The sequence below is a fragment of the Parasteatoda tepidariorum genome, chromosome 10 (assembly GCF_982258835.1).
Source record: "Parasteatoda tepidariorum strain Cologne lab strain chromosome 10, Ptep-v5.0, whole genome shotgun sequence".
NCBI lineage: Eukaryota > Metazoa > Arthropoda > Arachnida > Araneae > Theridiidae > Parasteatoda > Parasteatoda tepidariorum.
The window spans coordinates 9,259,662-9,286,679 of NC_141764.1; the positions used below are offsets into that span (position 1 = coordinate 9,259,662).

A 27,018-nucleotide genomic window follows, 5' to 3' on the forward strand; every position below is an offset into this window, starting at 1 on the left:
TAATCTATTATTATAAAAACGATTACATTGATACTTAACATTTAGTGAAAAAAAAAATTACCAATTGAAAAAATAAAGCTGGAAATTATATTTTTCCTCAGTTAAACAATAACTATAATGATAAGAGACAATTATTACTTGAAAAACTACCTGGTTTAGCAAATTAAAACTACTGAGAATATACATTAACTAGCTGCCCTTACTGTGGGAGCAACAATGGCCAATCTAATATGGTGTCCCTGAAAGAGTGGCCAACAAATCTGCCCTTCAGGTGCCTGTATGACCTATGTCATTATCCAGGTGGGCATTGGAAAAAAAAATATTTCCTTTTTATTTAAAAATATTGCTAAGAATGTTTTTATGCTATTTTTTACTCAATTTTCGAATAAATTTTTTTAAATTAAAAATAACGATTTTACTTTTTTTTTAAATTTAAAATATTAGCAAATTTTAATAATAATTATTTATTCTGTTTAATTTAAATACCTATGAAAGAAAAAGGATAAATTATAAAAATAGAGAAGTTAAGCTAAAGAAGTATGAAAATTGTGTTAAAACTCTCTATACTATTTGCATCAAATTTTATTTATTTTACTAGGAGGCTCCGCCCCCTGCTCGCTAACGCTCGCCAACCCCCGAGAATTGCTACGCAATCCTATGTGGTTCACGCTGTGAACCATGGCTCTCTGCGCTCGCTTGCCAATGAACACAATGTTCTAGCACAAAGACATAGTATATTATCATCAAAGACATAGTACAGTGCAGAACCTGTTATCCGGAAATCAGAAAACCGGAAAACCAAAAAACCGGAACGAAATTCGATGAATTTTCCCGCCATTTAAAAAAAAAAAAAATTTTTTTTCATTATAAGATTTTAGGATTTTTCTTTCTTTTTTGAAAGATTTTTACCTTACCATCATTTTGGAAATAATCAATAGTGTATTACTTCATCGTATTTCCTTCTTTTTAAGATTATTCCCAAAAAAATTTCTTTAGTTGGGTTTAACAATAAAAAAAAACGGCTTTTTGTACCGATTCAGAAAACCGGAAAACTCAGTTATCCGGAATAGCGATGGTCCCGATCGATCCGGATAATCGGTTTCCTACTGTATTTTATCATCAAAGACATAGTATTGTACTTATGTAGAAGAATTCTATCAATGTTCTTATTTGCTTTTAAAAAAGTATATTAGCTATTTAGATTGTACATGGTGAAAAAATCAAAACATTAGCTAAATAAGAAACATATTAGCAAAATAAATTATCTGAGATAATAACCCTCAAAAAGTCTTTCATTTTCAAGAACACAAAAATTTGCTTTATCGCCAAATGAAAGATTTTTTGGTGATCAGCATTATTGAAATCAATTTCTATATTAATTAACATTTGTGATAAAGTACATAGCATTTTAGAACAAAATAAGGATGTTTTACATACAATAAATTAAAATGCATGGCTGTTAGCATCACCCGAGAAATACCACATGGAGGTCGCCATGCTGCATTTCTAATCGGGGTGTTTTGATTTTGTCAGTTCCCCTTGCCTACTGCCAATAGAACTTTCAATTAAATTTTTTTCCAAAAAACATTTTTTTCTGCAAAGCTCTAAGAAATTAACACTAAGCATTTAGAATTTCTTTGAAAACACAATTATAGATTTGGCATCTTGGAGCAATTACTGAAAGGCTGTCAAATGACTTAACTCTTGACAGGCCAACATAAAGTTGTCCATGACTAAAAACTTGACTACATCTTTAACAGTTATTATTGCACTTGATCTCTGCAATCTACGCCTTCCATAACATTCCTCAATACTTTCTTTCTATACAAAAATTGCTATTTTAGTTTGAAAAATTACATGACAATCAGCAACTGTTTAGATAATTGTTTCGTATTTGATAAGAATTTTGCATTTTATAGCATAAATAACAGCAATTATAAATAAAATTTTGATGATGAGTTAATTAACTCTTTTTCCCCCCAAATTTTTTTTTAATTAAATCCCTTTTTAAGTGATTGCTTTTGTTTGCTGTATCTTTTATGTTTCTTATATTTAGTCGTTAGTCCATCTTCAAACATCTTGTGACATATCCTTTTTTTTTCTTCTTTGCAAGCACAGAATGTAAGTTTTGAATATATTCCCTTCCAGTTTCTCTGATGTTGTAACACTTACATATACGAATAATCGTCGAACGAATCGCTACATAGGTTTTTAAAAAGACGTAAATACGAATCACAATATCGGATTTTTAAATCTTGTAAATAAATCGCAACACACAAATATGAAAAGATATGTTTCATATTAAAATCGTGTGAATAAGAATCGAGATATTAGCAGATTCCAGGCTTGGGACCTCTGAAAGGCTTGTCAGAAGCAGCGTCGTTTGAACTACGAAAATCGGATCCATCTGGAGGGCGGGTAAAAAATTCGGAAAATCTTATCTGCTGCGTGTAAAGGGGAGAAAATAGGTAAAATAAGTAAAAATGAGAAAGGATTGTATGTAGTTTGAATTTTCTGTTCCTTTTTGAAAATCGGTGAATTTTCTGAAAAAGCAGAATACTAATTTAAAAAAATGAAATTTTTAGAAAATCTGAATTTTTGATAAAAAAGCTGAAATTTAAGAGATAAAAGTGAAAAAAGCGGAAATCCGCTAAAAAACGGAAAAATCTCATCCCTGGCAGAACCAAAAACTGAATATATTCCTTGCACTTTTATATATATTGCTCTATTTTATCATGATTTTATCATATCTATTTTATCATCTATTTTATTACTGCCACACCCTTAAAACTTTGAACATGAAACATAAATTTAAAGAAACATTTTAAACACAGAGTTTTTATACAACTTACCTCATGTGTTGCTTGCATTTTTGATAGAACTCTTATTATTTGGGGAAAACTTATGCAGGACTTAACTTTTTCATTCCCAAGCCAATTCTATGTAATAAAAATAAAACAGCACATAAATGTACAGGAAGTAAAATGGAATAAAAAAAGTGTATCATTAAATCATTACTTCGAGAATTATTAACCAGTTTAACTTGTAGTAAACAATTTCATGCAGGCCGCTCTATAGTTTGTCTACGGTAAGAACTCCACCTGCCGCAAAATCTGAGGCCATTTGCTGCTATGGAAACAAGAATAGCGCATTTCAGAAAGGGTAGCTACAATTTATTCCAGGGTAGCTCTATATGAAAAAAATTCTCTTTTTTTCCTTGTTAGGACATGTTCACTCAAAACCTGTCCTAAACAATGACCCCACACCCCTACTTGATATCGTTATACCTCGTTAGCATAGTCACTGCCACGGGTCCAGACAAATAATATGGGGAGTTACTACTTTAGACAAACTATACAAGCCACAGAAATGCAACTACAATTTTTAGCCCAAAATTTTACAACAACAAAATTTTTTTTGAATATATGGGAAAAAATATATAAGAATTTACCAGTCATAATTAATTTTCATTCGCAGTGACAATTTTTGAAAATATTTTCTTACTTTACCATATTTTTGTGTTGATTTTTTAGCATGATTTCTAATTTTCACAAATTATGTCTAAATTTTCAGAAAATAGGTACCTCTTAAAAAAACCTGGACAGACCTCTGATATTAAAATTTTTAAAAACATAAAACTAAAGAGAGATAAAAACTGTTTCCTATTTGAACTGTTACATGATAATCGTAGATGACATCCATTACATGACATTCGTTATCATTGCCATGGGTGCAAGTTGGAAAAAAGGCCAAGACTGAAAATTTTTTGACTGAAATACCAAAATATCTAAGCAAGCTTTACCATAATACATCAAGTTTAAATACTATACACCTATACAGTAATTATTTATTCATCTCTCTTTTGAGAAAATAACAACAGGACATAAGAAAGTAGACCAATAACGTAGACCTAAAAAATATTTTTAAGTAGTAGAGAGTAGACCTAAAAAATATTCAGAAAAGAAAATTTTCGATTTCCGTTTTTGAGTCAGTCTTGTTTCCGTCTTACTTCCGTCCGCGGACATTTTCGAAAGACGGAAATCCGTCCTGGGGACGGAAGACTTGCACCCATGATCATTGCTAAGAAGTAAAATTACTCCTCATTTACTACTTTGAAATGAGCAGCACTGCATAATAAATTAAAAATGTACCTTTTATGTGTAGTTACAAAATGTCTATGCATTGTATAATTTTATGAAATATATTCAGAACTGATAATGTAAATTTACTTCTTCAGTAGCAAATATCAAATTGATTCACTACAAGAGGCAAATTTATACAATGATTATTTTTCTTTTTTACGAAGCACACTTCCCCATTGAATTTAACTAAGTTTCCGAATAAGAAATCAACTGATTTGATGTAATTTACGAAAGATTTTGTTATCCATACATAGCTGCAAACATGGATAGGAGAAAATCCTATAAATTTTACAAAATAATATAAATTTCATGTTAATTGGTGTATAATGTAGAAAATATTTTACACATATGGAATTTTAGGGATTTTGATAGTCGTCAAAACAGAAAAACTGCTATCTTTTCCAGTTTTGATTTACATTAAACATACTTGAAATGTAATGTATCATGTTAACTCATATTTCGAATTTTATTAGGCATTTAATTCATCAAAGGTAGTTGAAAGATTTTTTTTTTAATTTAAAAAGAGAGTTCTGAATATAAATAAACTGAACATTTTAGAACAAAAAAAGTTTTGAATTGATTTGTATAAAAGAGGTTCGCTTTATTACGCATATCTGCCTACTCTACTGGATTTTGTCAGTTTCTCAAGGTCTACTGGTTTAATAAAAATTCTTTTGGATTTTTGTACATTTCAGAAAATTTCCTAAAATAATAATAATAATAATAGTCCATAATGCAATAGAATTTTTGCTGAGATTATTGCTGTCTTGAAAATTTAAATAAGTATTACTAATGCATAATGAAGCGAGCCTCATTTATAGAAATCAATTTAAAACCTTTTTTTTGTTCTAAAATGTTCACTTTATTTTTATTCAGAGATTCTTTTTTAAATTAATTAAAAAATCTTTTAACTATCTTTGATGAATTAAATGCCTATTACTATTCAAAGTTATGAGTAAACATAAAACATAACATTTCAAGTTCATTTGATGTTAATAATGACAAGAAAATATTGCAGTTTCTCTACTTTAATGACTATAAAAATCCCTAAAATTCCCTAATTGTAAAATTTTTAGCACAATATGCAACAATTATCATGAAATTTATATTATTTTTTAAAATCTATTGGATTTTTTCCTATCCATGTTGGCAGCTATGATTATGTATATATGATAATATTTATTTAAATATTCTAGAAATTAAGCAATAATCTGTACAAAAATTCTATTTTAATAGCGATTTTTAAGGAAACTTTCTCAATTTTAGGGAATTTCCTAAAATGTACAAAAACTAGGAGAATTTTAATTAAACCAGTAGATCAAGAGAAACTGGAAAAATCCAGTAGAGATGGCAGCTATGTTTATAGAGATAAGATGGTTTTTGCTACTTCCAATCATAGTGTACAACATTTCAAGCAAGTTAAAATCATTTAACTCTAAAAGGTGTTCATTTACCTTGCTTATAAACAGCGCATCCATCTCTGCCCATTTCTTTGATACTATGAACGCTCTAACAGCACCCCAAGTATATTGTTTTCTTGATAACTACAGAACACAAACACATATTAGAACACACACCACAATTCAAAAGGAAAAAGAAAAATCCCCTTCATCGAGTAGAGCTTTAGAACAAAATCTACGCATTAATGTTCAAAAAATAATTTTAAGCCTTTGCTCTGTTTATGTTAAATAAATTCCCCCTAAATAAATAATGGGATTTTTTTTCTAAAATTAAAAGCAGATCAAGTTTTTTAAAGACAAACAACGATCAAAAATTCTAAAAAATAAAAAAAATCTCTACAGCCCAACACCAAATATTCGGCAGAGTATAGAATATTTGGCAGGCCAAATAGCAACATCTTTCTAAAAAATCATTAAAAAACATATATAATAATTTCACATATATATAAGTTTAATCATTAAAAAATAATTAAAACTTACTATATTATTGGTATGGGTTAAAGGGAGAAAAAGTATAATAGTTATTTATAAGAAATATTTAAGAAAAATTTTTAAAAAAACTGATTAACTGCTATGAAAAAAGCTTAAGTTGTAAATTTGAAAAAGAGGAATAAAATCCTCTTAATTCTTAAAACAAAACTTAAAATGCTAAAAATAATATTTTCCAACAAAATAGTATTCATAAAACATTAAAAGAAATATAGTCTGTCAAAAATGCTGTGCTATCATAAAAATGCACATAAAAACAGAAGATTTTATACAAAAAAGATAAAAATCTACCTTAATTCTTAAAAGGAATTATGAACCTGAAAATCTAAGATTTCTATGTGACTGAAAATGTGTATTACGTAAAGGAAAAAAGTGAAAATAAATAAATTAAAAAATCTATCAGAAACACTGCATTAAAATGCTGTATTATGATGAAAACAGAAAAACGAAACAAAAAGAGAAAAAAACAAAAAGAGAACAAAAAGAGAAAAATGATTCTTAAAACAAAAGGTGCTGAAAAAACAACAAAATTGATTCGCCAGAATATGATTTTAAAAAAAAAAATCAGCAGTACAAAACTAATGGTTCAGTAAAAAATAATTTAGTTTCAATTGAACAAATTTCCCTTTTCCATTTGTCTTCCAGAGCATAAATTTGGCAGTCATGTAAAAGTTAAAGAACTTAAAAATATATAAAACTATTTCTAATAAAGTAAAGTAAAAAACACAATTTTTGATTATTCTTTATTAAATCTATTCAAATTCAAAGAAAAAACACTTTTGTAAAAAAACATTTTGCTGAATATTTGGTTAAACATTTTTCCAGCCGAATATTTGGCCTTTATAATGAGGCTGCTTAGGAGTACAAAAGTTGTTTTTTCTGGAAAGTGGGGAAAGAAGAAAAATTATTTCATCATTAAAGCCACAGATATGAAAAAACAACTTTTCTTGTCAGTGTCACGGCTTGGATGACAAAAAATGTAGAGCTGTGAAACACTCAAAGTTGTTTTTTTAATTTATTAATTTCTACAATTAAAATAAATTTAATTTTATATTGATATTGCTGTCACAAAATTCAAGTTGACTTAATGACAAAAAAGGAAGAATTGGCTGTCAGGTGTGATTTATAAATATTATGCAATATTGATAAGCTGAACACATAGATCTGCTTATCAATAGACATAAATCAGCTCTGATAAAAATAAATAGATAGATAAATAAATAAAAAGGAGATAGGAAAAAAAACACTGGAACACTTCAAGGTCATGGGAGAGTGTTCAATTGTAAAAATACTGAGAACTGTAGAACTTTTAAAATTTGGCTTACATTATATAAATGTGGCTTACATTATACGTGGCTTTAGTATATCCAGGACTAATAAAAGCTGCCTATAAAAAATAAAATGAAAAATTAGTATACAATATATAATTTATATTCATCAGTTGTAAAAATGCATAATATTTAAATTTTAGTAAATTTTGTCGCCATAAAAAAATGTCACTTAATAAAAATCACAATGAATATTAAACATTTTTATGAACGATTCTTTACAAGCACTAGTGCTTACTATTATCACTGTGCACTAATTTAAATATATATACATAGGGTAATGAGCAAATGCTGTGACAAACTTTTAAGGGACGTAGGGCACATCATCAAGAATTACATGGTAACCCATGACCATACAGCAATAGTGACGCTTCAATACTATGAACTTATTGTTCATCTGTCTTGGTACTTTTTATTATCTAAAATGTCTTAATTTCATCTTTTCTGATAATTATTGTCAAAGTTTACATTCAAATAGGCTCAAAAAGAGCTGCTTTATTGTAATTTAATCATTTAGCAAGTTTGTCGCCAAATCAATAATAATTAAAATTAAACAATAATTATAGGAAAATATACAATTAAGATATTTTAGATAAATAAAAGTACAAAATATCAAATGAACATGAACAATACATTTATATTAGGAACGCACCCCTTGTGGTGTACCGTGACATTTTCAGTCATGGGTTGACATGAATTTCTTGATCTGTATGATGTGCTCTAATTTGTCTATAAAACTGTTGCAACATTTGTAAGTCACCCCTATGTATATACATATACCCGCAGATTAATATACTTTAAATGATTTTTTCCACTATTATGCTTTTATTTCATATTTTTTAAGCATGCAACATAATTTTAAATTATTTTTCTGGGTTGATAATAAATACACGATTCTCTCTCTCTCTCTCTCAAAAAATTTTTTTACATTTTCATTTTGGAATTATATGAAGTTTTGACTCTTGATTAAGTTATGTTAACAAATAACGCATTATTATTTATACAAAATAAATATTAAATATTATAGGTGTTCTATTCATTATTGGAATTAATATATTTGCTTCGACGTTATTAATACAGGGGTAACCACAGGTCATGATAAAAAAGCAAGGTTGGCAAAATTCATGATTTTTTTTACAAAAAAAAAATCAAAGATTTGGTCTAAATTAGATTTTTTGATTTACTAGCTAAATTATCTTATAAAATGAGTTAACAATATATTATAAATTAACAGAATTATTATAAAATTTATTAATGATATTATTACAAAATGTATTAACAGTATTCTTTGAAAACAATAATATAGCTGAAATAGTTGATGTTTCTAACTAATTCTAAAAAAATATATAGTTTAATAATTACAAATTAATCATTGAATAAATAAAGATACAGTTATTTTTGTTCAAACTAAATGTCCTAAAATTTCAAAGAAAATACATTCATTATATTAAAAAATCATTTTTAAAAAAAAATTATCATAAACGTTATATATTAATTTATCATATATTTAATAATTATTTTAATGGTTTTTAAACGTTTTATAATTTATTTTGTACATAAATTGAAACAAATGCATTAAATCCATGATCGATCACACAGTAAAATTTTGTGCAGCGTATCAGACAGCACAGCCTTTCTGTTGGACAGCTTTTCTTTTAAGTCAAATTTTATACGAACGGCGTACATCCCAGGGTGGTATATCTCTGCAAAACTACGTTAAATATACCCTACAAGATAGAATAACCTCTAACAGACAATATCTTTTTTGGATGAACGATGCAAAAACAATTTAACTCTTCAAATTTTAAGTACATAATAAAAAATATATTATAGCCTTTGCATTTGGTTTAATATTGTTCTGAATTTCAGATATTATTAAAATTCGAGAGTCATAACATTTACCTCAGATGCATTGAAATAAAACAAAGCTTGAAAAATAAGGCTACACATCACAGAGGTATCAACAAGTTTAATTTCATTCGTAAGTTGTCGATAGTAATTAAAAGCCTCAACTTCAGAAGAACTTGCTGCTGCATGATACTCCTGAAATAAAAAAAATGAGTAGAAGTTAATACATAAAATATACAACAAAAATTATTTCCCCTGTGGCAGAATTTTTTGGGCTTTCTGCGACTTACCTATCTAATACTAATATCTTTCTGCAAGATACTTAAAAATAAATAAATTAAACAAATTTAAAAATTAGGGTCAAGTAAAATTATTTTTTAAGTGAATATTTAAAATTTTTTTATTTAAATATTATGGTTGATATTCTCGCTTTATGTATCAAGATAACACACTAATTATTTCCTTTTTCGCATTTTGTAATTTCTCATCACATTTAAATATAAGTTTACAAAAGTAATTGTGAAATCTGTAGCAGTAAGAACCAAAAAAAAAGATGGACGTCGAAATCATGCAAACGAACTCTTCAAAAAGAGGTTACTAATTGCGTGTTTTCAATTTGAGATTCAGTTATTGTAATAAATAATATGGCGTTAAAAATATCAGATTTTAAAAAAACTATGTGGAAATCAGTAGCAATAACTGCATGAAAAAAATGGAACAAAAATTTCTACAGAAAAGAAAATAAACTTTTTTACTTCATTATTGTCCCCCCCCCCCATTATTCTCAAATGAGAATAGAAAAATCATAAGCATTTTTTTTAAAAATCCGATGCCCGAGAAAGGCATCTTTTGAATATAATTCTGAAGAAAAGACAAAATCTTTCTGCAAACACTCCGTAACATTCGGCGACAGTATCGCCCTGATTCTGCCACAGGGATGATTTCAATATTATAAAAAGTAGTAATGAAATGAAAACACACAATCATCTGCAAACAGTATTTACTACTCCTGGTTTATAAGTTATAAGGCAAAGTATAGATGGTTGACTGATTGTAAACAATAACCGGCTTTCTAAAACCGGAAGAAATTTAGAAAAACTTCAGGTGTATCCCTCCGCTTATGTTATGATTACGAGGAGAAGTGTGAACAGGCTTATTATTCTTGAAAGTTTTATTATTGTGATTTACGTTTAAATTTATGTGTAATTTTACCATTCATAAGAGTTTTCTGTAATTTATAAATTCTATTTGGTTGTGAGTCAGAAACAAATTGAAGACAATTAATATCACAGCACAAATAAAGTGTAAGATTTGCCAAGTTTTAAGTGTTATCCCCTATTTGGCTATATTTGTATAAATCATTAATTATCACCGTTACTTATTTTTTGGGTTGCATCTTGCAGGCCATAGCAGGCTTGCGGAGTCTTCCAAATTCTTATGTTTGTTTTGTTGAAATTTAAATTGAAAGAAAGTGTTATATTGCAAACACTACAAGTATAATAATATTTGATAGCACCCTTTTTCAAGCTTAAGTATAAAAATCAATCACAAGTAGAAACCCGGAAGTCTTGTGACGAATTTTAACCCATAGCGCTATCTGGGCTTAACTTTACACGGTCAACAACCCATAGGATATTGCGAAATGCATAGGACATTTTTTAATAATTTGAAACTGAATACAAGCAAAAATATTAACTTATGCCTTAAAAATACATGGAATCTAAATAATGTGAACTAAATGGACGCACTGATGATTTTCAAATATGGAAAATTTGGGGTATTGAAAATTATAATACATATTTATTACATTTTCAAAAAATAACTTTTGTTATTTTTTTCAAAAATAACAAAAAATAACTCGGTCGTATACTTTAAAAAACAATTATTTCAAAATAATTATTTATTATTAATTTATTATGAGTTTATATACATTTAAAATGAGGTATGTAGTACAAAATAGTTTTCTAAAAGCAATTTAATGTATCACTTTCAAACAAGGGAACATTTAAATGCAATTAAAATTGTTCAATATTTCATATCTGAAGTTTTTCTTACATTAAGATTTTAACGTTATTAAAAGTTTTATGGGGAATTAATCAGAATTGGTTTTCATAAATGTATACTATTCCGATAATTAAAAAGGCTTGTAGGGCATCTACCACTACAAATATACAATTCCAACTCACTAGTACATAAGACATGTTAACTTGATTCTATGAAGGGTACCTTTTCATAGATGAAGGTTGACATGGTCGATTACTCCTCGCCCCAAGCTCAACAAAAAAAATTAGAAGAATATCAGAGTGAGTTATTAGATAAAAAAAGGAACTCACATCTAGAGCAATCTGGTCCCTCAGAAGTTGCTTGTGTTCAAGGACAGAGGCACACAGAAAATCATCCACAACACCACCCTGAAAATGAGTGCTGAAAACTTCATTTATAATGCATGCCATCTCAATCAACATTAGAAAACAACTTATACATATTAAATAGAATACCTAAGGCAGTTATTAATATTCTTCAGTTTCCTATCTGGGTGATGAAGAGATAGAGCTGATTTGTACTTTGTCATCTGAAAAGAAAGGAAACACTTTACCTCAATATTAACATAAAGTATGAAAATAAATTTGCTAAAATACATCTCTACCCTGTGATAACATTTACAATGTGTATTTTTGCCTTTTTTTTTAAAAGCACGAATAACCCTTCTTCAAAATCTTACACACAAGTTTTCTTGTAAAAAGAAAAAATAAACTTATTGCAGACATCTTTTAAAAAACTATAAGAAATAAAGCATTATACTCACAGAAAGGCTAAATTAATTTTAAACACTAAGTTTATTGAAAAAAAAGTAAGGACACTGACAAAATCTGCACTTAACTATACATCCCTCAACTAAGTACAGAATATAATTAATTTAAAAAAAAAAAAGAAAGAAAAGAAACACCCACTTCTTCTAAGTTGTAACACATCCTTCTCCAGAAAGTGACAATAGCACAGCATAAAAATTTCTGAATTTTAGCTGCAATTTACACAAAAAATTTGGTTTATATAAAATTATATGCCCTCATGCCTAATGAAAAGTTTAAAAATTTGCTTGATTTTAACAATCCAGAGAGAAAATTTTTTTTTAAGTAGAGCATATTCTGTCGTTGAGACTGAAAAAGTGCGAAAGAGAATATTATTGAATTTTATTTCTTTTGTTTCCTTGTCGGTACGTACGATTCAATAATTTTGGACAAAAAGTTTGTGAACGCATTTAAAATAAAATGGTTTCCATTTCTATTATGATCGAAAAAAATCTAATCAGTTTTCACACTAAGCTGCATCCAATTTATTTGTTACACGAATAAGGACTAAAAAAAATAATCAGTAACATTTATCTATTTTTTATAATAACATTTAAATTTTTAAACAGTTAAAATTAGCAAAGTTAACAAAAAGAAATATAATTTTTCACAACATAGTAAAATTACTTTATAATTTCAATACAGCATTTAATAATTTAAGAAATATATCTTTTGAAAATTAAATGCTTTTTTTTTTAAATTTCAAATGCTCACCCGTGTTAACATTTCTTAAAATTAAATTCAACTAAACTAATTCTGTTTGGGTTCATACTATTGCACAGGCAATGAAATCAACATTTCCTCATAGCTGTATCATTAAACTTGATTTTTCATTAAACAAGTTGGGAAAAAAAAAATTTTTTTTGGCTCAATGCAGATTTTTTGAAGAAAGCAGAGATGTATCTGTTCAAGATGTTGATTAAATTAAAAAACAGACAACTGATTGCTACTATAAAAATATGACATGAAATTATGATAAAATATAACATCTTTCTACTTTCATAACATACAGTTCAGCTTTGATTAAAATCAGTTATATAAAAACAAGTTTCCAAAGCAAATTAGAGTGAATAGGGAAAATGTTAGTTATTAGAGATTATGAACATAAAAAAATTTAAAATCGTTATTCCTACAAAATACTATGGTGCACGCATTTTCTCTTAAAATGAAAAAAGCAATAATTTAATAAATAATAGGTAATTAAAATTCAAGTTTTAAAACTGAATAATTCAATATAAAATCAAGAAATTGAGGTGGAATTCTTTTCTTTCTTTTTATGTTATTATAATTTTAAGAACAGTGTGAAATAAAAATAATAACTATCATACATGTTCCAACATTAATCTATTGCAAAAAAAATAGCCATAAAATAGAATACTCTATTCATTATTTCAGAAGAAAAAAAAAAGAATTACTTACAGCAGCTTCCTCTGAATTGTCCAACAATCTAAAATGTTAAAACATCAAGATAAAAATGGGCATTTAAAAACAATAAAAATATTTTTTAAGCAAATATATTATAGAAATTCAAATTTATTTAAATGTAGGGTAATTGACGCGGAAAATATCAAGTTTTATGTACCATTTCTTCCTGAGTTATGTAAATAACATTTCGTAAAATGAACAAACTTTTTAGTTTGACATTACTTGTCAAAATAGTTTTACTCTAGAGGTTTTGTTTATAACTCTTTCAATTACATGATGCACCAGGGGGAAAAATGTTGCATTACACATTATAAGAAAGAACAAAGCATATATATATATTTTTAAGAGTTAATATTAATTTTATTCAATTATTAGTAGAACAGGAGGCATGCAAAATAGATAACTAAAATTTTTGAACATAGGAAAAGAATTTTCAGAAGATTTTTGAAAGTTAAAGTGGGAGGCTGGCTTACGATTAAATCTGTTAATTTTCCAAAATTCTCAGAGAATGAGGAATCCCCAAAATATTTTTTGTGTGATGAAGCAATAGCAAGTCTTCAAATATTTCAAAATGGCACATAATAAACATGTAAATACTAAGGTGTAAGGTGGCTCCATCTTATACCTTTGTGTGAAAAGATAATTTTAAAAAAAAGTAGGGGAAAAAACATGAAGGCTAATTTATAATTTTAAGAACTTCATTTATACAAAATTTCTAGTGATACACTCAATCAGGGTCGAACTGGGAATAGGGGCCCAGGGTTGCACTAGAATTAAGAACTCCTGAAAAGTCTCCAATTTTTTGGAAATATTAATAAAGCATCATTAATTTCGCTTAGTAACTTGATTTGAAAATTTTTTAAACTCTTTATATTTAATTTTAAACTTTTTAAACTTTAATTTATATTTAATTTTAAAGCTCTTACATTTTAGTTTACCTAGTTTATTTTGGAATTAATTGTAAAAAAATTAATTTTGTTCAACATTAGTTTAATTATCATCAATAAAATAAAGGACAGGAAACTAATTTCCAGAAATATGTTCATTTATTTTTATCAATCCTAGACTGCTGAAACAGTTTAAAACGTCGTTTCCCAAAAAATTTCTACACAAGTTTTGTTTTCACTCAATCAATATTATTAAACAAAAATATTTATCATAAGTTTTCCATTGAAAAGTGCATTTTAACTTTTAAGAACTGATATATGAAAACAATTTTTTTGTTAAAAAAAAAAGACAATAAAATCAATGAGCAAAAAATATTGAAATGCATGCATTGTTATGAGATATTAGCATTTATGTAACTACTTTTCATTACATAACCAATTTGAAATCAGCAAAAATCAGTTGATTTAGTTCAACTTGTTTCATTTTTTGAGATGCTGCATCAATTTATGAAACACATTTCTAAAGTTTTAGATCAAAATGGAAAACTGTTTTCAACTCAAGTGCAATTTTAAGTTGCACAGGAGTTGTAATCATTGCAAATTCATGTATGAGTTAATATATTGAAAATCATTGTAATATCATTTCACGTAGAAGTGTGTTTCCGTTTTTTTCCTTCTTCCATTTTTAGAGAGAGGGAGGTTTTAAAGATCCCTTGGCTCAAAATATTTTGCTGGTGGGGCCTGGGTTTGTACAATCAAAAGTCTGTTAACTCATAATTTTATTTATATTATGCTGCAATAGTATTCATGTTTTTTATTTTTGTTCAAAATTCATCATTGCGAAGATGAATCATTTTGCATAGAAGTATTTTTCCTTCCTTTTATTTAGTTTTAGAGGCGAGCTGATCTGTGGGGGGACCCTTGGTCTCAATTTTTTGCAGGCGGGGACCTGGTTTGTACACACAAAAGATTGCAAACTCAGAATTTTATGTACATGCATTAATTTCCTATAGTTACTTAAATTGCGACCTTACGTAGCTTCAGACTAATTCATTAAATAAAATTTTAAATAAATGTTTTATTCATTTTATGCCAATAATAAAACAAACTACAACAAAGAATATTTTAAAACCATTTTAATTTTTTTTAAATAATTATTTTTTGGTTTTTGTTTAAAAGAACATGGGATTCTTTAAGGAATACTTGGGCTAGGCCACAGGGGGTGATCGCTTTTTCTGGTCTGTGTTTTTTTTTTTTTTTTTTTTTTTTTTTTTTTGGTACTTCACTGTGATTTCATTTTCCATCCAGAAAAACAGAATTTTTCGTCTTTAGTATTCTCATTGGGCCAGTCATAATCTATTAAGAAACCTGGTTTCTAACTAAAAATGGAAGAAGCAGTTTTTGAAAAAAAAAGTGCTTAGAAGAAAATGACCTTTAAAAAGCCTGATATCAACAAACACATTAAAAATAAAACAATAAACTAGGCTGATCAGATTGCCAGAATGGATGAAAAAAATACAATAAAGAAGATTTTTTATATCAAAGCTCATCACAAGTTGAAAAGAGAAAACCAAAAACAACAATGGCTCAGTTCCGTAGAAACAGATTTTAGAGTGACTAAGGTAAAGATCTATCAAAAATTAGTTTTTTCTGGAAGAATCTTCAGAAGGCCTTGGTCTACCTTGAGCTGTCATGCCAAATATGATGAATTTATACACATAAATACACATAAAATCATCTTTAAATGAAATATTAATTGTACAAAAGATAAGTTTGTTTGAAAGAGAGAAATACATACAAGAACATATTTGCCAATTCATCCATTTCATGGTCTTCTTCGAGGAAACTTAAATAAACTCTCACAGCATCAGGATGCATTCGGATCTCTCTATGAAATATGGATTTCTTTAGTGTGCTTTTTAAAAATAATACTACCTGAAAAATATCATCATTTTAAATAATTGAATTTAAGTCAAAAAATAATTTCAGTATCAAATTTAGAAATAGCAATGAAATATGCCATAATACTATTTAACTAAAAAAAAGTTAATTACTAAATCTTTAGAATATTGAATGCTAAGAATAAAAATAGTGAAAGTTTTCTTTTCACTTCATTTAAATATAAAAAATCCAATTGCTTTCACATAAACTGAATATTTTCTAAAAATTGTAAAAAAAAATTTCATATTCAAATTTTTCTTCAATTAATTATATCATGCAAGTTAATCTTATGGTTAAAATTTTTAATAGAAGTTCATTTCATTTTTTACAACACTTTTTTTCAGGATGAAATGATTTAAAAGAAATACTTATAACACTTCATTTGTACAGATGATTGTAGATGAATACAGCAATAAGCAACTTCAAGTTCATCTTTTGAAAGGTTTAAAACTTTCTACTAAATAGGATTATAATAACAGAAAAGTTAAAGGAATTCAAATAAATTTCTCTAAAAAATTATCGGTCTTTTTCTATTCCCAGAGTATATTTATTTATTGTATAGTATATTTATTTATTGTAAAAATGAAGTTATTTATTTTTGAGCTACTCTTTCATGTTTGGAAAAATTAATGATTTAGCCAAGTTTATAAAGTTAACCCAGTACTCAAAGAATTGAGTAATAGAAATTTAAATGAAAATTTACAAACATATTTCATTGAAACAAAAAAGTAAATAAATCTTTTAATAAGATTTATGTATGCTAACGAAAGTCCTCCTAGAACACTTCTGTAAATGCTTTTCGACTACTTTTTTTTAAAAAGATAGAAAACAAGACACTCACAGCAAGAATAGCATTTCCATCATGGCTAGATACCGCTATTTTCAATAGTTCAGACTTGCTTTCTCTAGACTTAAAGGGTTCCAAGGTATAACTCTGAAAAGGACTCACATCATAAATAAATATCAGCAAACGGTAAAAAACAACAACATTGATTTGAAAATGAAATAGCATAGGTAATAAATTTGTAATAGAACCATTGATCATTGCATAAATTTTAACTAAAAAAATAAAGAAATTAAATAAAGACACACAACTTTGACGCAGCCCTGGATTACTTAGCTTAAGCAGCATCATTCTTTTCCCCGTGACCTTTATGCAACTTTCAATTTAAATTGGCTGTCGCTGATCACATTGGTAAACAGAAAAAATATTGGTGACTAGTTTGAGCGACGAAGTATCATTCCACCCCATCTGTTATTTTAATTTATGCATTTTTCACTTTATTTGCTTCACACTTTTAAATAAATAATGACAAGTTGTTACGCATTAGGGTGTTCTTATAAGTCAACTTTAAGCTTTAAATTACATTGCTGGCCGGTTGAAAATGGCAATAAACAGCAACGGGAAATATGGCTGCATAGAATTAGTTACGTGAGATATGTTTGAAATTAATTTATTTATTCATTTGTTTCAAATTTCACATATTATTTATTAATTATGTAGAACAAATATGTTTCACTTTTTTTTCTTTAAATTCGAGGTATAACAAATTCAATTGCTATTGAATTTGTTATACCTCGAAATTACAAAATTTATTTATTAGTCTATTTTGTAAATGTATTTACATGAAAGAAATGAAAATAGACAACAAATATTACTTTTAACTATAACAAATTGGAAAATATAATTTAATTACAACAAATATTATTTTAATAACAGAATTTATTAGAATTTAAAATTTATAGAATTATATTAGAATTTAAAAATTTGTTGTCAGAATTAAAAGCAAACTAGTGTAACATATTAAATATTTCTCAACTGAAATTTTAAATTTTTATGTTTTAATATGGTCATCTAATTCCTATTTGATCAATATTGGTTAACACTAACTACGTATTTAATATGCCTTTAAAGCTCTTAAAGTATTCAAATAGACATAAAACTAACTAAGTATAATTAAAATATGTCAATTCTCAGCAAATTGTTTTACATACAGCTAATGGAAAATTAGAATTTACGAGTTTAATGTTACTCTTATCCACTTTTAGTCTCGAATTTCATTTATTTATTAGTCTATTTTGAAATACAATAATTTACCCTTGCAATATTTCATCAGATAAAACCCTTGTTATTAATGAAATCAGACTTTAAAAAGAAACACACTTTTCTGGATTGGTTTAAAATTACAAGGCTATGGAGTTGAACATTAGTAGTTGTAAACTCAAAATTGGGTCGGCTGTTCATCAACGAATATAAATAAATATGAAGCGAAAGAAATTTTTTTATGTTCCAGTTATCAGTTACTTATCAAACCTAAGGGAAAAGTATCTTTTTTTAATGAGTTACGAGCTATGTTTCTCATCAGAATGAATGACATAATGTGTAAAAATATAACGTAAATTTTGATGGCATAACAATAAAACATAATTTTAAATAAAACATACTTACTTGTCCTAAAATCATTTGTTTAATGGTTCGAAAAGCTGTCAACTCTTTAATGTCTTTCTTTTCCTGCTAAAATATCAAAATAGAGAGAGAAAAAGTTTATATTGAAACATAACAAAAAATATTGACAATTTACCTATTTAAATATGAATTTAATCTGAGTTAAAGAATAAATCGATTTGAATTGGGCAAACTTTTAAAGAGGATGATTCATAGTTGAGTACTATCAAAGCTGTACCATCTTTAGATTGATAGGGGGTAACAGTGTATTGAAGAAGTAATGGAGGTCAGTGTTCAATACCAGTTGCATGCTGTTGGCCTCAAAATTTCAGAACTTTAGACCACCTAACCCATAATGTAATGTGTTATAACTTATAAGAATGCTTTACTTTAAACTTTGAAATGGATTGAAAATTCATTAATAAAATTGATAATAAAAAAACATACACATACTATCTAATGTTATTATTTGAAACTATCATATAATGACAAGAGTTTCAAAGAATACATTAGATAGTACCCAATTTTGTTAGTACTATCTAATTAATACTATAAGTACCATGGGTGCCACTCTAAAAAAAATTTTAAGACTGAACTTAGTTTTTGATTAATTAAGTGTTGTTTACCAGAATTTTTAGAAATTTATAGCTATCTGACACCAAACTGCACCTTTCCATGATAATGGACCCTATATTAAATCAATAATTTGTTTATTTTTTCTAAAAAAAATTTTTTTTTTTATTTAATTAAACAAATGCCAGCCATTGACTATTGGGTCATTAGGCTTCTAGATCTCCAGTACTTCTTAACAATACAAAGTCCTAAAAAAATAAATAATAATAATAAACAATATTTTAATTTACAGCAAACAAAGAAAAATCCTTAAAATCCTTAGCTAATCCTTAATATCTTTTTTTACACTAATCACTGCGTAAAATCACTGACTTTTTCTAAACGCCATTTATTTTTCATTTTACAAGAGTCCATACGGACTTTTTCATAAGAGATCACCATCTCGGCAGCCTCCCATTAATTTTACTACAAGTAGTTGTAGAATTATTGTAAAGATATTCATTCTCTACAGAATGTGATCCAAAGAAGTGAGCTAAAGGCTAATTCCTCTGACTCACTATATTTTCCGTTTGTAAGACAGATCGAAACTTAGGTTGCAACTAAAATCTTTTGTAAGGACTTTTGCAACGTTCGGGGTGGCAGAAATTGTGCTAATACAATGGCAGAAAGTCTGCCAAGAGCGACATTTAGCAGTTCTGATATCTTTATTATAGGTAGCTAGAGTGTTTCGATAAGACTGCCATTGCCCAGGTATCCAAAATTGGTATATTTTGGAGTTAAAACACATGACATTATGCACATTCTTCTTGATTTTAGTTCTGCTCAGTTTTCTGGGTGCATATTATTTGAGGAAAATGTAACCAGTGTAACGCTATATGCTTAGAAGGGGAATTAAAAATTTTAAAGGACAGGAATTGAAGAATCAAAAATCACAAATTGCTAATATATTCAATATCACGAAAACCATTTTGTTTACAATAATTGAAAATAATTATGTAGTGTAAAAGGCTAAAGCACTAAGCATTTCAATCTCATGACATCCTTCGCCTGTGGCAAAATTTCAAAATCTAGAAAAAGCACTGAAATACAGAATATTAAAATATGTCATTCGAAAAAATTACATGTATTTTTAATCATTAACGTATAATATTAAATACAGTTCTCTCTTGGAATAAAAGAGGGCAGGGTGTTTCCTCACAGAAAAGGGCACTTTTAGTTTTGAAAATTTATCAAAATGTATATTATTATGTATAACTGATTTTGATAATCAACAATTTATGTTACCCTCTTATACTATTTTATGTGTTTATTTCAAAAAGTAATTCTTACTCCTTATCCAAATAAGTGAATTTGTAGTTTATAAAAAATAAGTAAATGCATGCTGAAAGACAATCACTGTACCCAAATATATATATATATAAATATATATATATATATATATATATATATATATATATATATATATATATATATATATATATATATATATATATATATATTGTAAGTAAACTAAAAAAATGGTTAATTGATACATCTAAAAGCTTTTTTCTATAATATAAACTGAAATTTATAAAAAAAATAAACTTTTAAAGAGGTATTTTTTTTAAAAAAAAAAGGTATTTATTTAAAAAATAATTTTAAATTTAAAATTACTTAAAAAAATATGAATACTCCCTTCTGAAAAAAGAGAATCTTATAAAATTATAACCAGTTGAGAATAATCCTAACAAAATAAATATTTGTGATAGTGATCAGAATTAAACCTATAAAAATAAATAATTTCATTATTGTGTTAATTTAATTTAAACAATTAATTATTTTCTTTAAATGTAATATGAATAAAAAAACAATGTTTCTCAGGAACTTATTTTTACTAAAAGGGTAAACAGGGCGAATCAAAGGGCAGACAGGGTGAGCCGTCTTTCTAAACACGATTAGAAAGAACACTGTATTTAAAAATAATTGTACTTTATTGGGGTATTTGCCAGTCTCCTAATTCTATTTAAAGCAAAGCACAGTTTAGCCATAATAAGCCCAGTATTTATGAAATATAAATAAATACTTTTATATACTCGCGATATAGCAACCTCACATTATAACGTCCATTCTCTTTTGAACAACAGGGGTCGACATATAGAGTGTCTGCTGCATTAAATTGAGCTTTTTTTAATACAATATGAATAAAAATCAACAGTAGATACAACAGATAAAATATAAGAATAATAAAAAAATAAAAAACAATATATGTAAATAAAAAAAATAATAATTAGATAACTAACCTTTAAACTAAATTCAAGGGGGTTATATTTCTTTTCAATAATACTTTTATCTTCCTCTAACCAAGTAAGCTGAGAAGTAATATTTCCTAGAATAGCATGCAGGGAAAAAAAGAATGACTCAATGAAGTTCTAAAAATTTGCAACACATATACTGTAAAGCACCTTGTGGCAGAATTTTTTAGGGCTTTCTGCGCCAAATCTCTCCAGCATTAATATCTCTCTACAAGATACTTTTAATAATAACAAATATACATGTTATTAATTTAAAGAAACAAATATGCTGCATTAAACAAAACTATTTATTCGAAGAAATTAAAAAAATTGTATAGAATTTTCTTTTTAAAGGAATATGCTAATTTTATTTTTTGCGCATTTCTCCATATCTCGAGAACTTTTTAGACCAATTGAAAAATTTCTTGCACACAGATATAAAATTTGTTTATAGAAAGATATTTTAATGCAAAAAATAAATGTTAGTAAATATTTATTAATTTATTGAATAAAATTAAAAAAAAAATTTTTTTTCAATTGTAAGGTGTACACTTTTTTACATCATTTTAAAATATGTAATTTTGCATGGAAAAATACATGATTTGACGAAAATCCGTAGAAGAGTTCCTGAGAAATCAAATTTTAACTATCTGACTCAAAATTTCTCTTATCTGTCTGATGTTGCACAAATATTGTACTCTTGTATGTAAAACTACATTCTTTAAAATGATGCAAAAAATTTATATCTCACAATTCATAACCTTTTTGATACAATAATAAAAAATAATAATTATTTACTATTAATAATTATTTACTTATTTTTTTGAGTAGATATATCTTTGGATAAATGAATTTTATAATCAAGGGCAAAATTGTTTCAATTCGTTTAAAAAGTTCTCGACATATAGCGAAATACACAAAAAGTAAAATTAACATTAAGAGGACATTAATTAACCAACACGGAAAATTTGAGGGAAATCGGACGAATGCTAAAGTTTTGTCCCGTCAATCAATGCTAAAATTTTGTTATTTGCCATGTAAAATTACGTCCTCTAAAATGATGTGAAACATCATTCCTTACAATTCAAAATTTTTCACCTATTAAATAAAAAAAATAACAAATATTTAATAAATATCTGTGGATAAATGAATTTTAAAATTGCGTGTAGAAAAAATTTCAATCTGCTTAAAAAATTCGAGATAGGGCAAAAAAAAGCAAAATTAACATTGAAAGGTCGAAATTTTGGATTGCTTTCCTGACCAAACTATTAGGACTAGATTGAGGCTGCGCTCTATATTTTGGGGGCATGAAATCGTAATCCATAGAAAAAAAGGTCTGTTCATTCAAAATTATGTTTTTGTGTCTGATTTTGCAACTTAAATTACTGTCAGCAAAAATTAATTAGTATATTTAAGGTCAAATCCTCAAACTATTAAAACTGAATCCCAGACTGTGAAGATTTGATCCTTAGATGGAAAGCCATTCAGGGTGGTCCATTTTTTTTTTTTTTTACGCACTGTAAATTCAAACTTATTACGACTAAACAAACAAACTGAACCTTACATTATTCATTAAAAAATTTTCTATTACCATATTTTCGCATACCTCCTTAAACACCTCACAAACCAGGATTGACAAAAATCCTGTTTTTTTTTTTAAAAAAAAAAAAAAACAATACTCTCATGAATTTATGAAGACACGGACCAGACTTGTCACTCTTCTACCAAAAGAAGCATTAATTAATTTAGATTAGGAAACAAAATATTAATTACTTAAACTTATTTTACAAAACATTTTTTTTTTGTTATTTATATACATACAAACTACATGCTCAATAAGTTTCTCTATTGATGCTTATAATTTATTTAAATAAACACAAAACTAAATTAGTATTAATGAATAACGTTTATTATACAAATTATTTTACATACAGCTAATGGAAAGATATAACTTATAAGTTTCTAGTCACTTTAATCCCAATAAAACATGAAAAACCCAGAAAAGGTTGAGATTGAGTTGGATTTTCCTGGAAAAACCCAGGTTTTTTGCAACCCTGTACATTACTCTTTCATTATTTCCCTGGGTGAAATATTTAATACCAATGAGATCAGATTTTTAAAGAAAATCGAAACCCTAAGAAAATATTAATATTATATCCTTAAAAAAAAATAAAAAAAAAGTGGCTTGAATCAATCAGTGGTTGAAAAAAAAAGTTTATTGAAATCAGTAATGATTTGTGAAGAAAAAAAAAATCAAGCGATTTAAATCATGCTTTATGGCCAACCCTGTTGTTAACTCCTTGGAGTTCATGAATTACTGGTTGAGGAACAACACATTATTAATAGAAAGAATATAATAATAAATATTTCTTTTATTTACACAGTATAAGTTATTTTTTGTAATATGTAAATTATAAAATATTTACTGTTTTCTGAAGCTTCAATCAGCCCATCACACCTAAGTAGCTGATAATCTTCATTTTTCCTGGCAGTTGTTGAGAAACCACCAACTACCTATAAAAATCAATAAAAAGATCAAATCTTTAAAAAATATAATAATAATAATTATAAAACTTACTATACCATGCAAAAATACACTGGAAAGTTTGTTTCTCTATTGATGCTTATAAAATTTCATCGTTAGGGAGAAAGAAGTGAAATACAAATAAAGAGAGTGGTTGGAAAATATGTGTTCTAAAATAATTTATAATCCTATAATCTTTAAGCTAAAGGGAAATCAAAAAAAAAAAGAAAGAAAATAAGAAAATGTATGACGTGTATATTAAATAAAGCTAAATTTACAAAAATACAATCTAATTATAAAAGAGTTGCAGACAAATAAAAACCGTAATTAGACTTCAAGAAAAATAATGGGACCAAAATGAATTCATAGTCAAGAGTTACCTCATTTTCATCAAAATTAAAACCAATCTGTGTTTGATCCCAATCATTGGCATCCAAAAACTTTTTGTCATTTCTATCCATCACTTAACACATTTTTCAGACATCAAAACATCTAAATAAAATACAAATAAAGATTAAAAGGTCTTTGAACATTTTAACAAAATAAAAATCGAAAATAGCTTAGCACAAATAGAACAGTACTGTGACATTTTAAATCCATTTTTGGAAGTTGGACTTATATCTTTTCATTAAGCTACTTACAATCTAAACAAACATATGCTTTAAAAAAAAAATCTGATTTAGTTGCTTTAATTGAGGTTAGAAAAAGGAGTTGGAAGCTTTCACAAATCCTCATAAATTATTTTATAACCTTAAAATTGTTTTTTGACCTGTCAACTTTCTCCTCTAGAAATTAGATATCCCAAAGTTATCAATATAGAAAACAAGTTTTTAGATTTTAACTTTAAATCAGGATTTCAGAAAACCAAAACATAAGTGAAGAATGATTACTAAGTCTTGGCAACTTCTGGGCAGCAGCATGTCTGAAACTAAAAAAAAACATCAGAACGGAACCAACTTGTAGCCACCCAAGCGCAAAGCTCAATTTTTTCCTTTTAATGTGTAAATTTGAAATTTCTTTGGCCTCTCTATGAATGTAGTGACGTGTCAGATCACAATACGAAAATATCGTAAAATAATGCAAGAATATTAAAGAAACAATTTTAATAACTAAATAAATTAAAATATATTTTGTTCTGCGACAGACTCTTAAAGAACTAAAATTCTCAGCTAAAAATTTAAGTCAAAGTATAACTTTTTAATTTAATTTGAAACAGATTCAAACTTAACTACATTGAACTAGGATAAGATTTCCATATCAGTACCTATGTCAAACTAATAGCCATGTTAAGGCAACTTCTGGGCCATGGTCAGTGAGAAACTCCCACTCAAATGATCTGGGAGACAGTTGTTTGCACAAACACGTATTGATAGGAAAATATTCCCAATATTCACATTACATTTTGAAAATAGGGATAGTCTAGATATAGTAACGAAATTAACGATCAAATCAAAATTAAATAAATTTTGATCTGCAATGAAAAAGAAATAAGTCAGGAAGAAAATAGAAGATACATACACAGCAAGATAAGAATATTAGGGGATATTTTTCGTATCCTGATCTGTTGCTTCAACTTCAATCACCAAGGTGCCAAATAGATTTTAAACTTGCAAATTTTTTATTAACAACCTGTAGATATTTGCATGGGGTCTGGCTACGAGTTATACCTTTCGAGTTGGTCCCTTTCTGTGATGTTACTTTTAGTTTCTTGCGGGCCACTGCCCGGAAGTTGGCCAGACTTGGCGATTATTCTGTCACAGATCACAAAACGGGAATCTCCCCGATTATTTATTGTGGAACTTTTCCATAACTTAATCTGAAGCAAAATAATCTCCAAATCTAGGTAACTTCAGGGCGGATGCCAGCAAAAACTAAAATAAATCACAGAAAGGAACCAACTCAAGGGGATAACTCATAGCCACTCCTGGACTAACTTTTGCATTTTATTTTAAGAAAAATTGCAAGTTTAAAATTCATTTGGCTAAGAGATTGCCATATCCTTATTTGACGGGTCAACTACAATCGCCAAGGCACCAAATTGATTTTAAACTTTAACCCCACATCGGAGATTTCCGTATCGCTTCCTGTGACAAAATAATTGACAAGTCTTGGCAACTTCCGGGCAGAGGACAGCGAGAAAGTAAAAAATACATTACAATTTATCCGACCGCTCCCCGGAAGTTGCCAAAATTAGGCGATTATTCTGCCCCAGATCACGATACGAAAATCTCGTTTTCCAGGCGGCAACGACACTAGAAAAATTACATTACAGGAGATAGATTTCATATCATTATCTGCTGCAATATTCGCCAAGCCTTGGCAACGGCCCGCTAGAAGCTTGAAAAAAAAGAAGAAAAAAACATCACTTTAGGAGACCAACACGAAGGGTTATAACTCGTAGCCACCCCTGGGCAAATCTTTACATATTTTTTAAGGGAATATTTTATTTCCTTATGGAGAAACAGTTCATACTCTCATGACATTAATAAATAGAAAAGAAAACACAAATTATACCAATTATTAGAAGGAGTGAATTAAAATCTACAGGAAAGAAAAACTAATCACTTAATGTTTAATATAAAAAATTTCGGAAATACCCATCAGAAACAAAAGTGGATGATGATCTTTGAACTGACAGGTATATTTGGAGCTCATTACAGTATTTTGCTTTTAGCTCGCTAATCAATTGCGTTGAGTGAGAGATAGGATGAAATTTACAGAAAATTTTTTCAATTGCTCCGTTTGACTTTTTTAACTAGAACAATGGATCTCTTTAACAGTGTATACAGTTTAATTAATTATTGTAAATTAGTTGATCCTCATTTCCTTGAAACAT

General features: G+C 27.5%; 1 protein-coding gene across 4 annotated transcripts in view; it reads right to left on the bottom strand.

The window, feature by feature from the left end:
• Vps16B (Vacuolar protein sorting 16B) overlaps window positions 1–26,913 on the bottom strand; it is a 37,329-nt gene extending 10,416 nt beyond the window's left edge. The window contains exons 1-14 of one of the 4 annotated variants that reach the window (XM_043049758.3): window positions 26,780–26,913; window positions 24,563–24,674; window positions 24,085–24,172; window positions 21,668–21,753; window positions 18,819–18,884; window positions 17,211–17,303; window positions 16,227–16,363; window positions 13,536–13,563; window positions 11,766–11,839; window positions 11,601–11,691; window positions 9,322–9,462; window positions 7,437–7,478; window positions 5,597–5,686; window positions 2,853–2,939 (exon numbers count right to left, since the gene is read on the bottom strand). In XM_043049758.3, coding sequence (XP_042905692.2) covers window positions 2,853–2,939; window positions 5,597–5,686; window positions 7,437–7,478; window positions 9,322–9,462; window positions 11,601–11,691; window positions 11,766–11,839; window positions 13,536–13,563; window positions 16,227–16,363; window positions 17,211–17,303; window positions 18,819–18,884; window positions 21,668–21,753; window positions 24,085–24,172; window positions 24,563–24,643 — 1,104 coding nt within the window. In that variant the 5' untranslated portion in view covers window positions 24,644–24,674; window positions 26,780–26,913. Of the gene's footprint in view, window positions 1–2,852; window positions 2,940–5,596; window positions 5,687–7,436; window positions 7,479–9,321; window positions 9,463–11,600; window positions 11,692–11,765; window positions 11,840–13,535; window positions 13,564–16,226; window positions 16,364–17,210; window positions 17,304–18,818; window positions 18,885–21,667; window positions 21,754–24,084; window positions 24,173–24,562; window positions 24,675–25,446; window positions 25,654–25,700 lie in introns of those variants that run through there. The other 3 variants (XM_043049757.3, XM_043049759.3, XM_071184234.2) reach the window with 3 other exon arrangements.
• Window positions 26,914–27,018: the final 105 nt, after the last annotated feature.